Source organism: Podarcis vaucheri, assembly GCF_965113315.1.
Source record: "Podarcis vaucheri genome assembly, chromosome: 6".
Lineage (NCBI taxonomy): Eukaryota > Metazoa > Chordata > Lepidosauria > Squamata > Lacertidae > Podarcis > Podarcis vaucheri.
The window spans coordinates 31,438,351-31,456,207 of NC_138764.1; the positions used below are offsets into that span (position 1 = coordinate 31,438,351).

The window sequence follows — 17,857 nt, forward strand, 5'->3', positions numbered from 1 at the left end:
TGCATGGAGAAGCTGCTTTCATCAGAGCCCAGCAGCGGAAGCATGCAACTGTACTGAGGCAGCATTGAGTGTTGAAATTTTGTGCACCTAACAATTTTGCCCCTGGGGCAACTGCACCTGTGCCACACCCCCTCATGCTACACCACTGTTGGAAGATGCCTGCTAATTGACGTATGCATGTACCAGACATCAAATCATTGTTGTGAGGAATAAAGTTTGGACATGCACAATCAAAACAAATATTAGATAGTGCATGACAAGGAAGTTAACTTTTGTCACAGCTCTCATGGATAATTAAAATGTTCAATTTTGTAATGGTTTAAATTAATTGACTTTCAAAACTTCTGATCAACTAAAAAGGCCACCTGAAAACAGCAGATGGCAAACTTCACCTTCTAAGAACACTTAGGATAACCCATCTTCTAAGATGGTGTCTGCTGAAATAAACACGTGCTGAACTTAAAACAAGGATGCAGCATCTTTGGGCTTTGAGATGTTGCTGAAGTGCAACTCTCATCATCCCTGACCATAGTAGACCATGGCAAGTGGGGGAAAGATGGGAGTCAGATTCCAAAATCTGAAGGACGACAGATTCCTGATCCCTGATGTAAGAATTATTATTTTTTGTTTTTTGTTTGCTTCAGAACTACTGCTTTACTTATATGCAAATGCAAATTAATTAATTAATGAATCAACTAAAACCCACATGAGTAATGACTAAGATGGTGACACAGCCTTGATTAAAATCATTCTTTCTAAACAAGTAGATTAAAACCATTCTTTCTAAACAAGAACTTCTGATTCCCAGGCTGTTCTGAACTCCTTTCTGCTTAATAACTAGTTGACAACAGAGTGAGCCATAAATGAACACAATGAATGCAGCTATTTTTTGCAGATTTGTCACAGTGGAAAAGAAAAACTCTGCATCTATTGTGTTTCATAGTTATTGGTGCTCCCCACCCCTCCTTCAGTGATTTTCCAATTGAGGACTGCCTGCCCAAGAACTCCTCTATATGACCTGTTTATTGAGCATTCATACAGGTTTGCTTGCACAAAGCTTATGCAGAGGTTATATGGTGTCTGTGGTTTATTGAGCATTTGTTCCAATTTATTTGTGGGGATGTTATATGACAAATAACATTCATCCTGATTTTTTTATGTAGAGGTTTTCAGTTTCCCCATCTGTCTATTGGGTTTAGTGCATTTCCCATCCTTTTCCTAATCATATAAAGTCAGTATTTTTAAAAAGTGGATTTGTTGCAACATAACACGTTAATCCACTTTAATTGTGCAAACTTAACTTCCTGGTGCGTGACTGAATTCCTCCCATAAACGGTCTGGAGACAACCCTAAATTACCAATGAAATAAGAATGCTAGTCAAAGTAAGAGTGAATATATACTGTAACATACATTAAAGTAGCACTTCTAAGAAACGTTACTAAATAAAAGGAGAAAAAACTAAGCAACTAGACCCTAGTTGCCATTTGGCCATTATCTTAGTGTTCAGTTAGTCTCCATCCCTAAAATGAAAGTAAAAAAATGGTCCATTTCAAAAGGGTGTTTGTTGAACGGGAAACAAAACGAAATGATGCTAAGTACTTTCCATATTACAAGTGCAGTTAAACAATTATATCATAAGTAACTGCAATGCATTTATGAAATGGACAATTTTGAATATGCATTTCACTAGTGCAATTCAAGTATTCTACAGTGCTTTAGACATAACAAAAGTTGAGGTATGGGGAGAGAGAAAGATACGGAAAGCTTGCTCTGAATTTAAAGAACTGCCCTTCTCTGCCATTGAAGAAAATTCTTCCACCAGCAAATTCCGGCTGACTGCTATGATGAATGCTTTATCACTAAGATCCAGGCTCCCTTTAAAACAGTGATTATTATTCTTGTCATGACCCCTCCGGTCATCAAATCATAGGGTCTTTTGTCATGAAACAACTGTCCAATAAGGAATAATCTAGGGAAAAGCCTGTAGCATAATATCTTCTACCTCTTTATAGTCACAGTAGGAGTTGGAAAAATCTACTCCTTCAAGTTATTGCTTGCTTAAACCCTTTTTTTGGAGGGGAATATATCTTTAATTATGTGACATAAGAAACTGGGCTTTTCAAGTTCCAGAGCAGTTGGAAAAGAACAGTTTCTGTTTCAAAACAACCTGAAAGTACTCTCAAGATTCAGCAAAGGTTCAGATCTACACAGATACTAATAGTCTGGCATATTTCCCAAATAAGCATGGCAAGAACCTGCCCCAGTGGGACCGGTGGAGAAATTAAGCCTCATTTGAATTTTGCACTATTTGGATCAGACCGAGAGCAGGTCCTACTCAAGAACTACACTGCAGTTGCCTAGACAAAACCATTTCAAAAGCAAGGCTTGTTTACAGTAGGTTCTCAGATGGCCTCACCCAAGATATAATGCTTATATTATTATATTATATTATTATATTATATTATATTATATTATATTATATTATATTATATTATATTATTGCTATTGTATGTTGTTGTTTATATCTACCTATTTACCTATTTACCTATCTATCATATCTATTTATATAATAAAAAATATCACTACTTAAATGCATATATAGTTGTGCTGCAACATTCAGAATTGTTGTTGTTTCAGTGCCATGCTATGCATTTTGTGTTTTTATACTGTAAACTGCCCTTTGGTCTTCAGATGAATATAATTATATTTATATGAGCCACTACTTCTACTTTAATTTACTACAGAAGTAATAAAAGGTGACTTATTGCTTTTGACTTTCTTGAGTTCTATTCATTTAGAAGAAAGCTCCCTTACGGCCAGAGCCCCATAACCTAGTTATACCTGCAATCCAGAGCATCACGCATGCAAAGGCCACCCATTTTCTGCCACCAAATACTCCACTTGAACATGGCTCCTATTATATGTGCCGAGAATTTTCCCATCTCACAGACTATGAAGCTACATGACTCTGTCATACTTTCATGTTCAATTATATATGAAATATCCCACCAGCTTTTCAGGCTGTAGTTGGCTTACAACAATGCAGAGAACACCATACAATGATAAGAAAGCAATTAAAAACCACACCATCAAAAAAACAACAACACATTAAACAGCAGCAATAAAAATCTATAGGATCATATTATCATAGAATGGCAGAGTTGGAAGGTACTCTGAGGGTCATCTAGTCCAACCCCCTGAAACACAGGAAAATCAACTAAAGCATCCATGACAGATGGTCGTTCAGCCTCTGCTTAAAAACCTTCCAAAAAAAAAAAAGAGTCTGCCACCTCCCGAGGGAGACTGTTCCACTGTCTAACAGTTCTTAGTGTCAAAAAGCTCTTCCTGATATTTAGTCAAAATCTCCTTTCTTGTAACTTCAAGCCGTTAGCTTTTTTTATTTTTTACTGGTGCATCACATTGCTGACTCACATCAAATTTGTGGTCTACTAAGACTCCTAGCTTCTGCCAACCTAGCAGTTCGAAACACGTCCAAGTGCAAGTAGATAAATAGGTACCACTCCAGCAGGATGGTAAACGGCGTTTCTGTGTGCTGCTCTGGTTCGCCAGAAGTGGCTTAGTCATGCTGACCACATGACCCGGAAGCTGTACGCCGGCTCCCTCGGCCAATAAAGCGAGATGAGCGCCGCAACCCCAGAGTCGGCCACGACTGAACCTAATGGCCTGGGGTCCCCTTTACCCTTAAGACTCCTAGATCCAAAAATGACTGTTCTATGGTGCCTGGCCAAGCAAAAGCATCTTAAATGTTTCTACTTGGATGTTCCAGAGGTGGGGGCTGCTACCAAGGATGCCCTGCCCTCCCTAATTGTGGTGCCAGGCCATTGCTCTGTAAATTATAATGCAAAACTGACGGACCATTAAAAAGTAAGGAGTTACAGTTTCAGAGGCTCAGTAGGAGCCAGTGTGGTGTAGTGGTTCAGAGTGGTGGACTTGTAATCTGGTGAACTGGAGACTTCGTGTCTCCGCTCCTCCACATGCAGTGCTGGGTGACCTTGGGCCAGTCACACTTCTCTGAAGTCTCTCAGCCTCACTCACCTCACAGAGTGTTTGTTGTGGGGGAGGAAGGGAAAGGAGATTGTTAGCCGCTTTGAGACTCCTTAGGGTGGTGATAAAGCGGAATATCAAATCCAAACTCCTCCTCTTCTTCATCATCATCATCACATGCCTATAGTTTGTTAGGCACTGTACTCCCCGCCCCCCAAAAAACCATATACAACATTCCTGGCCTGAAGGCTTGTAATCTAAAAGACAACTCAAAAGAAAAAAATGTGGAAAGAGGGAGAATGGGAAAGCCAGCAACTTCAGGCACAAATTCGTCAAAAAGTTATAGAAGTATTAAATGGCCAGGTGGAATGGCTGCAGAGGAAAGGAGAGGCCAAATGGCAATTGACTCAAGCCAAGCTGAAGAGGCAAGCCCCACTGTCCCAGCCCTCTCTCCATGTGGCTGGGTTTCAGCATCAGCTAGGTGAGTTTCAGCATCAGCTAGGTGACCAGGTGGCTACTAATAGATGAAGATGAGGAGGAGTCAAATAGCAGATGGTCCCAGCTGAGCAAAACAAAAGTAAATCACAAAGCATCAAGTTCTGGCAGTAGGCAGTCTTGCCTGATGAATGCTGACCACAAAGGCAGAAAAACAGGACATCAACTCAGAGCAGCACAGGATTGTATGATGCAGTCTTACAGGAGAATAGAAGCCGAGTCAGATCAACGGCCCAGCTGGCCTAGTATTGTTTACACTAACCAGCAGCAGCCCTCTGGGGTTTCAGACAGGGAGCCTCACCCAGCCCTACCAGGAGATGCTGGGGACTGAAGCTGGGACCTTCTGCATGCAAAGCAGTTGCCCTACCACTGACCTATGGGCCTCCCTCCCAAATATGTTATGATATCATGTAAGGGGGTAAAGAGCTTTGGTCATGACTGGCAGCACCCCTGCCACAATAAAGGTGAATATTAAAAAAGTAAAGGTACGCTTCTGGCGAAACCAAAGCAGCGCATGGAAACGCTGTTTACCTTCCCGCTGGAGCGGTACCTATTTATCTACTTGCATTGGTGTGCTTTCAAACTGCTAGGTTGGCAGGAGCTGGAACCAAGCAACGGGAGCTCACCCCGTCATGGGGATTCGAACTGCCGACCTTCCAATTGGCAAGCCCTAGGCTCAGTGGTTTAGACCACAGCGCCACCCGCATTCAAGGTGAATATTAGAAGGAGTTAAAGCTCACATTATGAGCTTGTTGTTTCAGGAACTTTCTTAGCACTTCAGCATTAAAGGTTATGCAAAGAAATGAATAAAAATAATAATAGAAAAGGGCCACAAATAGGCTGTTTTACCCCCAGAATTTTTCCACATGACCATACACAACACGAGCCAGCATTTATTACCACGAACCTAGTTTCTGGAAGGAAAGCAGACCAAGCCTGCCTACCTACCTGCGTCTGTGATCGAGGAGAAACATTTGGTAGCAAATGACTTCAACAAACGCAAACACAAAAATTGGGATCTGAAGGCTTGCCACCACAAGTCATTTGTTTCCTCGTTTGCCTCGCTGCTGCTCTTCCTGACAACGCAAAAACCCAACGCTCTTTCCTTGAAACATCCCATCTATTAATCTAACCCTAAGCCATGAAAAATGTGTGTGTGGGGGGGGGAATGTATTGAGTGAAGCCACACTTAGTGCGAAGGGGTTGATGGAACATACAGAGATGTTATGTATGGCAAGAGGTAGAAGGGGGTAAGGGTTCGTCGTTAATAGGAAAAGATGTCAAAAAAATTGAAACATAATAATAGTGCAATTTATCCTTGCTAAACGTACTGCAGTGCACTGTAATTAAATATGAAAACCTAAATTTATCTCTGTGTTCGGCTGTCATTAATTTAACAGGGAATGCACATGTTGTAATCTAATGGCTGATTCCACCAGTTCCCCTCCCAACGTGCAGCATATTAAAATGTATATTAGCCTCAAGGTGCATAAACACAAAATAATAGGGCAAAGGTTTTGGTGTGTGGAGTAGGGGAGAAAAAAATCCATGCTCAAAGGCCGTCAAGTAGCTGGTGATGCAAGGGAGCCACTCACTTAGCCTCATTAAGCCAAAGCTCTCTTTTGCTTGTCTTTTGTTCTGCATGACAGCAGCCTCTTTGTTGTATAATAATTCATTCCAAGTTCGTTCCAAGCTACCGAAACTGGTGAACTGTGGCCATTTTAATGAGAAGTATTGGTGCTATGCATAATCTTGGAGCCACGTGGACCAGGCAATCACAGAGCACTGCAGCCAGCAAAATGAGAGACTGTCGAAATCACAAATTTGTCAAGTTGTTTTTGGACAGGGGTATTATAATAAGCACTAAAATATGCATCCTATTACTTTGCATCTGCCAGTCAAAGATCACTGTAATGAATGCATGCTGTAGGGTATGACCAGGCCGTTGTTGTAAGTAAAACAAACTGGAGAGTACAAAAAAGAATTATGTATTTTTGGCAGGGCTTGCCTTATTTTTAAATCCTTTTGCATCAGGAGCTGGATTTTTCTGGCACCGTGTCCAACGCCAGCAGTGAACACACTAAAACTGCCAAAGCTAAAGAGTTAACTGGAATACATTGCTGTTGATCCCTCTCTCTCTCTTTCTTTCTCTCACTCTCTCTAATGGCTGTGTTTACTAGCTGAAAAAGACAAAATCTTAAAACACAGCACTCCCAGCAAACGTAACATACAGCCCATGAAGGCACACACAGATTAAATCATTTTAAAACTCACCTCGCAATCATTTTAGCATCCTTTGTTTAAAAGTTGCTACTGAAAATAGCTTGGCGCTTTGCAAAAAGGACATTTTATAACAACCCACAATCTCACGAAGGGGTCCTAGATAGGGACAGTGCACACACACAGAGACATTGTGCATACAGCACCTCCTCCTCACCCCCAGACTGGTATGGGCACAAGCTTTAGGATTGCGAATACATAACATGCAGAATCTTCACTGATATGGGTCTCATGTGAGTGTTCATCCCTGTGCACAATCTTGCTATATACAGATTCCATTTGACACAATCAAGGATGGGCAACTTGGACAGAGGCACATGCTAATGGGCGTGTTCACTCGTGACATTCCTGGGAGGTGGGGGGGGGGCTTGCAGACCTTCCAAGTGTCCTGGATTTACAGAAACCAGCCCTGTTTCTGATTTGATCCCGGAATGTCCCCCTTTTCCTTAGGATGTCCCTATTTCCATCGGAGAAATCTTGGAGGGTGTGGTAGGAAATTCTTATTTTCATCAGAGAAATGTTGGAGGCTATGGAGCAATGCAACCCCCGAGCCAAGGAGATAAGTAACTATACAACCTTTAGAAGACATCTGAAGGCAGCCCTGTATAGGGAAGTTGTTTAATGCTCATTATGTCTTTATATATGTTGGAAGCTGCCCAGAATGGTTAGGGCAGACAGGTGAGGTCAGAAAGATGAGGTATTATTAATTTATTATTATTATTACTGAATAGGACTAACATATTTTCATCAGAGAAATGTTGGAAGGTATGGGCTTGTGAGGGCAGAGACTCATTTCCTGCTCTCCGCTATACACCAGAGGGCTCTATGCACTGGGCTGCCAGAAAGAAAGGAACGCTAGGCATGTCTGCACCTTTTTACACAGTGGTGAGATTCAAAACTGCTGCATGCTGTTCAGATTCTTACCACTTTGTTTATAATTGGTGAGATTTCTCCTCGCTGCCCCAATCGCACGTCCTGCCTTAATGCTGCAATAACGAGGGGGTAGTATTTTCATTCTTTAAAACAGCACGCTGCCTTCTTTACACAAGCACAAATCTGCTATGCGTAGTATATATCTATAACAAAGTCATGCAGTTATATAACTTACAAATCTATGTAGCTGTTTCTAATCATGTGTACATTTGTAATTTAATAACAATAAATTGAATGATAAATATGTGGTCTGCCTCAAATTATGTGTATATGATGCATATGATTTACATGTATAAAACACACATGCTTTAAAAAAACAGCCATTGGGGTGGGCAACTGGGCAGGTAGAGGAAGGTATTTAACCCTTTTCCTGCCTCTGCACTTCTCAAAAATGGCCTCTCCCCAAACTGATTTCCCCACTGCGGGACTGCAGGTGCATGCTTACTGAACGTGAACCTCAAATTCCAGCAGCTGCATGGGGATAATTTTGTGAGGAATGACACTAAAGGGTGGTGGAAATAGTAAGGCACTTCCTGCATCTCTTCCATTGAAAACACAGGCCTCCCAATGCTGCGTCTCCTCCTCAGCACAGGACTCTGCTGCATGTAACACGCTGCTTGCCTCGCAAGAGGGTTTTTCAGCAGCTCAGCCTATATCGGCTCAGAATCAATAATGGAGCCGGAATGCATATCTCAGAGGTAAAAGTAAACAATGGAACCAAGCTAGCCCTTTAACACAGAGTGATGGGAATGTTCTCCTCCGGGAGTCAAAAAGCAGCTCATGGATTTTTCAGTTCTGCTGAAAATTATCAACTCTTCTATTCCAATGCCTACAACACATTTCGTTTGGTGGCCAAAAGGCGCTGTTTTTTTTTTTTTTTTGTGTGTGTGTGTGTGTGTGTGTGTTTTGTGTTACAAAAAACTGACTGATTTAAAAAGGCCAGAATGGAATTGAATCTGTTCTGGTTTCTTAAAAAATATTTAAAAGCAGTAGTTTTTTCCCTGGGGGTACGCATACCCCTAAACATGTTGTGAATCTAATTTTGGCCTCATTGAGGGGCAGTATTTCAATACATGAAGGAAAATGAGAGTACCCCTAAACCTTTTTTAAAAAGAAAAAAGCACTGTTTAAAAGTATTGGATTTCCTATCTTGTGCAGCAAAATAGTTTGGTGTCATACACAATAATCCTAAACTGATGCTACATAATAATTTTGTATTGGTTTGTTCTCTCTCTCTCTCTCTCTCTCTCTCTCTCTCTCTCTCTCTCTGTGTGTGTGTGTGTGTGTTTTTGCAAATGTGTGTGGTGGTGGAGGGGAGAGAACCAGCTTTATTTACATGTTTGTATACTGGTGGCACCTGAATAGGTAGATGAACTGACTTAAAGGCGGTTATAGACTAGAACATTTTTGTTACCACCAGCAGACACAAGTACATTTTTCAAACATAATTGCAGAAAGTCTGCAGAGAGCGATCAAGTCAGCAACCAATGAAAGACTCTTGGAAGAGACAGACAGCAGCAGATAGTGACTACTTATCGATCCAATTCTACTATGGGGAATATGATGTGAAAACACACACACGTTTTAGCAGACTATTTTTTACACTATCCCCAATGTCCCCTGGAACATTAGTTTGAAGGCAAAAGCATCCTTACACCTACATTAATCAGCTAATCCTGTTTTATATCCAAAGTTTTTATTTCTGTTCCACAGTACAGTTTGTCAGGTTGCAAGGGAATACCAAATGAATCATGGAAATTAATGAAAAACAATGTGTCACGTTTGCTGCGCTGGGTTTTCACATGAGAAGTTAGATCCCTTTTCTTCCCCCCACCAAAGGTTTTCCACAATTCACTGTATTGTATTACAAACCTTTCCCTCCAAACTAATACTTGCTGGATGAAATGACATCAGAGTCCGATACAAACAATTGCTGAAGCTTAAAACATTTCATGGACAATGCTAAAGAATCAACAAACCCACAACAAAAAAATAAGCTGCTATTATTACCAATTAAAATTAAAAAAAATAATCACCACCAGCTAACACAAAAGTTAAGTAGAAGCAATTCGCAGCAGGATGTTTGACAGCACCTCAAACAGCACAATGCTTATGAGAGCTTTTATTAAACTCTTTAATACACTTAAATTCTAACTAACCTATGATGAAAAAGTGATGCAGAGAAAGAACTTCAGTCAGCAACAAGAACAATGAAGCAAATTCGATAAGCGCAAGTCACAAACTGCACTGATGGAGACAATCTCCACTCCAGTCCCCCACAACCCCCCGAAAAACTGCTCTGGAAGGGGGGGGGAGGACTCTCCAGAGCAGATTCTTTCTTTTGAGGGGGCAAGTACGGGGTCTGTAGAGAAGAAACCCAAAGTCCTTTTGCACAAGCAGTGTTCCTTTTGCACAACCAATAAGATGTAATTGAGTCTCGTCCTATATCTTTGATTGACAGCACAGTTCTGTCCTTGAAAATTTCTGCTCAGAGGTTAGCACTATTTAGTCCAGTGGCGCTTATTCCCAAGTAAGTTTGTATAAGATTTAAGGCTTGGACCTATCTTGTTAGCAGGGCTGTGCGAGATTCTTCAAGGTTCTTCAGAACCTCCCGTCTCCTTCCCCTGAGTCAACCTTTTTGGCATGCTTCTAGAAAGCAACATTCAAAATCCCATCTACATCTTATCCATATCCAAAATATCTAATCTACAGTGGTACCTTGGTTTATGAACTTAATCCGTTCTGGAAGTCCGTTCTTAAACCAAGGCGTACTTTCCCATAGCAGCGGGGGACTCAATTTACAAATGGAACACACTCAACAGGAAGCGAAACATGTTCTGCTTCCAAGGCAAAGTTCACAAACCAAAACACCTACTTCTGGGTTTGCAGCATTCTTAATCCAAGTTGCTCATAAACAAAGCTGTTCTTAAACCAAAGTACCACTGTATACCATTAGCTAGACATGCAATAGGATAGTTGTCAACATGGAAACAAAACTCACTATTTCATTTAGAAACTTCAAAGTAAAAAATAATACCCTCCAAATGGTATACAGATAAAATTATACATAAAACCTGATCAAAATCTATAAACTATTTAAAAACAGACTTAAGAGCTGCTACACTTTTTCTTTTAAAAAATCATACCTTGGCATTTTGTTTTATTTTTAAATTGTGGTGCATCCCTTTGAAAATAGCAACATAATTATGAAAACCATACAGTGTTCTGACCACTTTACTCATTTGGAAGTAGATCCTTTGACTGAAACTAAGTGAGATAATTCCCTTTTATACGTAGTTATAACTAATTTGTCAAGTTTTTGAATCATGGGTTACACAGCTGTGGGGTTGAGCAGTCTGTCAATATTTTTGTTCAGATTCTCCTAGTAAATGACCTACGTTGGTGGGTCACATTAACAGGGAAGGGAAATTTGGATAACATCTGCTAAATGTTTACGGTGGCTGGGAGCAGGCAAAGCATTCCAAATTCATTGGGTCTTCTCCAGGCACAGTTAAGCAAATCATTGGCACTTAGCTGTGCCCTTCAATAGAATATAGGGAGTGGATTACACCCTTTTCATTTCTTTCCAATTTATAGGCTGCTGCACTAAAAATGGCTTCCAAAACGAACAGGACTTCCGATTAAACATGTTGAAGATCAGACGGCAAATGACAGGACATGGGTGGGATAATTTACTTACTTTATTCGTTTAATTTATATCCCCCCTCACCCTTCCTCTCAAATGAAGGGTTTCAGAGAGCATTCCTGAGGTAGAAGGCAAGCTTCCAGTTCCTGCATGGGCCACATTGCCACTTGATGCAGGATTCTGTATGTCAATAGTTTTAGATGACACCCAGATGCAAGTTTTGCTACTTATCTCCTTCGTCAGCCTTCTCACCCCCAGAAAATGAACGTGATGCCTTATCTGCATCCAGAAATGGATGTTGGAAAAGAAGACTAAAGGATGAAATGAATGGTTTTGTGTTTTGGGGTTCAGACCCCATTTGCATTTAGGTTTTTTTTGGGGGGGGAGTGAGTCCCTTGTATCTCAGCATCACTTTGCCATCTATGAAATGGGTGTTTTGTGGCTGGTTACTCCCACATTGGCAGCCATTTGTGAATGAGCATGAACCCTCATCCAGGCATAGCTGTCAACCTTCCATTTTTTTTTGCAGGCAATTCCCTTATTCCAGTGCCGTTTCTCGCTGCTATCCCGGATTGTTAGGTATCCCATAGACTGTCCCCAGGACAGGTGAGGCTGCTGATCCCTTATTTTTGAGGCTGCTGATCCCTTATTTTCAAATCTGAAAGTTGACAGCTATGCATCCAGGGCACTCATTTTGTAACGGCTCCCAAGGCGCACTCTCAAAATTCCAAATGTATCCCTCCATGGGCCCCCGAAAAAGCTGGAGAACCCATGCATTAGACTCAGGGCTGTACCCAAACACCCACTCAACCATGGAGTTCACAGACTGACTACCAGTAACTCACTACATCTCAGCTTAAACGTGTCTCAAAAAGTTGCTGTGAAGATTAAATGGGAGGAGAGCCAGGTGTGCTGTCCTGAGCTCAAGGATAAAGGGAAGGGAAGGATAAAATTGTCATGCTACAATCCCATTGGTGATCTGCAAGGGCTTTTCAACCAGGTGGAAGCATTCACAAAGGAGGGAGGAGGACAAGAGGAGGCAATTTTTCCAATTGTCCATCCCTCTTGCCATCTCCAGAATCCAACCCCCCCCCCAAAAAAAATCTGGAGGATGTCACAACCCCACCCCACCCCACAGAATAAATTTTGGAGGTGAGCTGGGGGCCTGCATTGGGGAGGGGAAGTCAGCAAAAATTCCTTTTCTGCCTGCATTAGCAGACACCTCTGCTTCAGCAGCAGTGCAGGGAGACTACTTGGGTTCAGCCTGAAAACAAATATATAATAGAGTATTAGACTGAATTGTTCTTTTCAGTGATTTAGTCTGGGGAGAGGGGGCATAGGGTTTTTTGTTTTTTAAAATCTGCTAAATAATTTAATGCTTCCATCCAATGGTCTTTAAAACAAGATTAGTCCCTTTGATTTTCCATTCATGTTAGATTTCCAACATAGCCAGGTAAGCTAAAAGAAGAAGAAGTAAAGTTAAAGGACCCCTGGATTGTTAGGTCCAGTCAAAGGTGACTATGGGGTGTGGCGTTCATCTTGATTTCAGGCCAAGGGAGCCGGCATTTGCATTTGTCCACAGACAACTTTCTGGGTCATGTGGCCAGCATGACTAAGCCGCTTCTGGCGCAATGAAACACCGTGACAAAAGCCAGAGCGCATGGAAATGTTGTTCCCACCACAGAGGTACCTATTTATCTACTTGCCACTGGTATGCTTTTGAACAGCTAGGTTGGCAGAAGCTCACTACCATCAAGCAGATTCGAACCGCTGACCTTCTGATCAGCAAGCCCAAGAGGTGCAGTGTTTTAGACCACAGCGCCATCTGCATCCCTTCTAGCCAGCTGAGCTACCTTGGATATGACAGTATTCCCTCTTCCCTCACTCACTTCAATCTTTTTTATGGCATCAGCCTTTGGGTTAAGATTCATTTATATTACTAAATGTTTAAGAAGCTTTTTGCACCATACCTTTATATAGAATTATTTCTTGATATAGTGACAAGCTGAGAAAACTATGAATTGCAATCCCTCTTCTCATTCAAAACACTGAAAAGTGGGGGGAGATGGGAGGGGGAGATTCTCCCACAAGTGCTATTTTCCATAAAGCAAAGATACAACAAAAGATGAAAGTCCTTGTGTTTCTGGATGGCCCTGTGTTAGGCAGATGTGAACAAGCCTTGTGATACTATGAAAATAAGTGTCTGGGGAGGGGGCTGCTAAGCGGGGTGGGGTGGCAAAGAGACCCTGAGCAGAAGAGAGTTAGTACATAACCTCAGGCACCTGAGTTTAACCACTGAGCTTTAGAAGTTGAAACAACCACCCCCCAAAATGTTTAATTATTATTCTTAAAAAAAAAGACCTAGAAAGACTGTACTCTCCAGGGCTTAGTGATAGGATTGTCTCTACAATCGAAAGGTAATGTTATAATTTTCAGAGCTTCACAGAGAACAAAGAAACCTTCCCCCCTCCCACTAACACCTTCCTGAAAAGAACTCCAGTCTCCAGCAATGATAAGCAGAGATTTGGAGGTATCTGACACTCCAAATCCTATTCTTTTGTAAATCTTTGCTTTATACAACATTTTCAACCATGTTATATTAGATTTTTCGAAGGATAATCAATAGGCATGATGTATAACTGAAAGCACTCTTCAAAGTGAATCTCTTCCAGAAGCCAGAAACAAAAGCCTAGTGCTTTCTTTCTTTCTCTCTCTTTCTCTCTCTCCTCCTCCAGCTGAAAATCTAGCCTGAGCAGTGGGGGGAGGCAAAAGCCGCCGGGGAGCAAATTAAAAAGCCGGTTTTGACCACGGCTCTCCTCGTTGAAAGCAAAAGTCACCCTGAGCCGGCTGTAACTTATTCCAGCTGGCAACAGTCCCCGAGGAATCCTGTTGCAAATTGGGAATGCTTAAGCATGGCGGCGACGTGGAGAGAATTCCGACATGGCTAGAGTGGCGTGAGCTTTCTGGGTTTCCTCTGCACCAACCAGATCAGATGGAAAGGGAGGCGGAGCTCCTCCAGGGAACGGGTCTCATTGTTCAAGACTGTGACCCAAACTCTAAATCTGTTTTAATTGGTGTGACATTTTCCAAAAAAATAAAATAAATTGTTGTATTTGCTAATGGGAAATTATAAGGAAATAAAGGTTTGCCCTGATACAGCCTGAATGAGCCCCCCATACATCAGGACTGGCTTAGTTCAAGGTATTGGAGATGACCTACAAAGCTGGAAGTGGCCTGACTCCAGCAATATCTGGAGACTTGGCTGTCTCTACTCACACATGCTTTTAAGACCCGTTGGCAGTCCCATGAACAGACTAGGCGTCCGTGGGGTTCGCTTCTATCTTGACAATTCCATGGTTCCATGTAATCCCACATTACCAAGCTGTAAGGTCTCGATGGGATTTGAAAATAGTGTGTTCCCATACCTGCGCACCATATAATGATGATGTTTAATGGATCAGCTCAACAACTGCTTCTCTGGCATGTTTTTTTAAAGGGGAGAAAAACTGAAGCTGGCCAAGTGGGAGGTTAGGAATGTGGTACAGCTTGGCTTGTGAGACCAAAACTTACTAATTAAATACTTGGGGTTTTTTTTTTCTTCTCCACCCCAGACAGTAGCATAGTGGCAAGCTTCATACTATATTGAAAGGTGGCATAAAAATCTTGTAAATAAATAACGAATTAACAAGCCTCGGAGCCCAGTACCCAGCATAGCCAAGCATCTGAGAGTGAGTGGTCTAATGTAACATACCTTTCCCACCAGGTCAGCGATTTTGGGCACAGGTTTTCCCTTCTGATGCCTTATAGTTGGTGGGCTCTGTCCATCCCAGTCTTGAAATTCTTCTATGCTTTGCAGATAAAGCAGAGCTCTCAGCCCAGTGCAGTAATCCTCAATCACGGTAAAATCTTGATTCTGTATTGCACTGCAAACCTACAATAGAAGATGCAAACTTTGTTACTATGGAAATGTGTAGCTATTGATGTTAGAGGCAGAAGGTACAGAACTCATGAATGAAGATGACCAACCTTTTTGAGGCATGGATTGTTATACTTGCTGTAGGGTTTCAGATAAATTGGTAGCCATGAGTAGGTTCAAACAGGACAGAGTAATCAGTTGTTCTTTACTCTTTTCTTTGCTTTAGAACTATGGATTTGGCAACCAATCCATTGGTCCAGTTCTATTTGTCAATAAGTTCATTGAACATTCAGAATTTTTAGCCCATATTAAAGGTAAAGGTAAAGGGACCCCTGACCATTAGGTCCAGTCGTGGCCGACTCTGGGGTTGCAGCGCTCATCTCGCTTTATTGGCCGAGGGAGCCGGCGTACAGCTTCCAGGTCATGTGGCCAGCATGACTAAGCCGCTTCTGGTGAACCAGAGCAGCGCATGGAAAACGCCGTTTACCCTCCTGCCAGAGAAAAGTCTACTTGCACTTTGGCGTGCTTTCGAACTGCTCGGTTAGCAGAAGCAGGGACTGAGCAACGGGAGCTCACCCCGTCGCAGGGATTCAAACCACTGACCTTCTGATCGGCAAGCCCTAGGCTCTGTGGTTTAACCCACAGCGCCACCTGCGTCCCCTAGCCCATATTACTGCCTCACAATAACACAAGTACTTGGATGTATTCACTGATAAGCAAGCTGCAGCAAAATAACTGGAACTTGCCCCTTGTACATTTTATTAGTGTGTGGCATAATAATGCTTTTCCTGAACAAAATAACTTGAAAGCTTGCCATCTCCAGTTACTTTCCTACCTGCTTGTTCCAAACTTTAATTGGAAATGAGCCTTGAAGAACCCCCGAAAGAAGAATTCAATATTATAATATACCTCCCTGGCTTCTATTTGCATTAATAACAAAGAACTGCATTATTGAGTGCTGTGCTGAAATGTGTTCTCCAATTTTTGCAAAAATCTTCTTCCCCTATGAAAGAAGCTTCAGTTTTTCTGCCTCTTTGTCAGAGTGCTCTAGAAAGTCTTCAGAACTTCTGGTGTTTTTTAAAGATTTGGAGGGTGCGGAGTTAAGCTTAACTTTATTTTTGTGACAGTGGCCATGGATGGTATGTCTGTGCTTTTCTTTCCCTTAGACATTACTCTAGAACAGCCTTTCTCCACACTGGGTCCCCCACACTGTAACTCCCACCATCCCTAACTAGCAGGACCAGTTGTCAGGTATGATGGGAGTTGCAGTCCAACAACATCTGGGGACCCAAGGTGGAGAAAGGCTGCTCTAGAACTTTGCAGCCTCCCTGGCTGCCTGCACTCTCTGATCTAAAAAAGCCACATGGAAGGAGTTGCTTCCTGGTGGCTCCTTCTGAACTTTCATTAAAGAATGGGAAGTCAGAGAGGCTGGCTTCTGAGCACCTGAGACCAATGTGCTCACTGGTTTTGCTTTTAAAGAAAGGGTGTCCTTTTAGCTGCTTTTTTTTTAAAAAAAAGAAAAATCTGCACTGATTTGTTTACAAGTACAAAGACTTTAAAAAGAAACAAGGAACAGTGTTACACGCACACTAGGCAGCCTCCCCAACTTCTCATGTTTGCAGTAAAACCAAGCTGTGGACATGGGTTTTTCAGGAAATAAAGGCATCCAGGAGGACTGCAGAGTGCAGAGAAATGGTGAGTAGTCTGAACGAAAAGAAAAACACTCCAGGCCACTTTAAAAGGTAAAGCAAGCACACACATTAAAATGGCACAGCCCCCCCATGTCCACTTTGATCTTTTTTGAAAATAACTTCTTTTCTGATTAATAGACTGAGAATAGTAAAATAAAAATGCAGGAGGAATTTTCAGCACAGGGCTAGTATTATTCCAAAGCACTCTTGCACATTTGGACATAACATAAAATACCCAGCTATTCCAAAGACACACACATACACACCACCTAAAATTAACTTGCGCAACTTTGAAGCCGCTACTGATGAAATCCTAGGTAACATCATCAAAGCTTTTTGGGTGCCACCTGCTATATCATACAAGCTACTGTTCATGGGGCAGGGTGGAGGGGACGGGGGAAGAGTATACTTTGAAATACTGTACACTACAGCTGCTCAGGAAGAAACAAGGAACAAGTATAAAATATGCACAAGAACATTTCCTATGCAGCCCATTTACATTACACAAAATCTGTTTCTCTGGAGGAACAGTGTGAGCATTAATTAGGTCTGTTATACCTTCCATAGATTTAAGCTTTATCTTTCTCTCTCTCTCTCCCCCGCCTCTCTCTCCTTCTCAGAACAATTATAGAGAACATCATTATAATTTCCTCCACAGGTTATTTAACTGTAAAACTCAACCAATGCTTTATTTAAATTTCTTTGTTCACTAAGGGCTTCTAATTTTTAAATATATGAGTAATATTTTTTTTCCCTGGATGCTGGGGAAAAAAGAAAGGGGGCATTGAAAATGCAGGTAAAAGATATGCTGGCTTATATAATTCAAACACGCCAGATTCCCATGCCGAAACATTATGGTATTTTGACAGTTTGTATGCAGTTGAAATACG

At 41.7% G+C, this 17,857-nt stretch overlaps 1 protein-coding gene across 3 annotated transcripts in view; it reads right to left on the minus strand.

Annotated features, from left to right (window-relative positions):
• DPYD (dihydropyrimidine dehydrogenase) overlaps nt 1-17,857 on the minus strand; it is a 526,409-nt gene that overhangs the window by 43,765 nt on the left and 464,787 nt on the right. For all 3 annotated transcript variants that reach the window (XM_082227795.1, XM_082227793.1, XM_082227794.1), the window contains one exon: nt 15,112-15,291. In XM_082227795.1, coding sequence (XP_082083921.1) covers nt 15,112-15,291 — 180 coding nt within the window. The remainder of the gene's footprint in view (nt 1-15,111; nt 15,292-17,857) is intronic.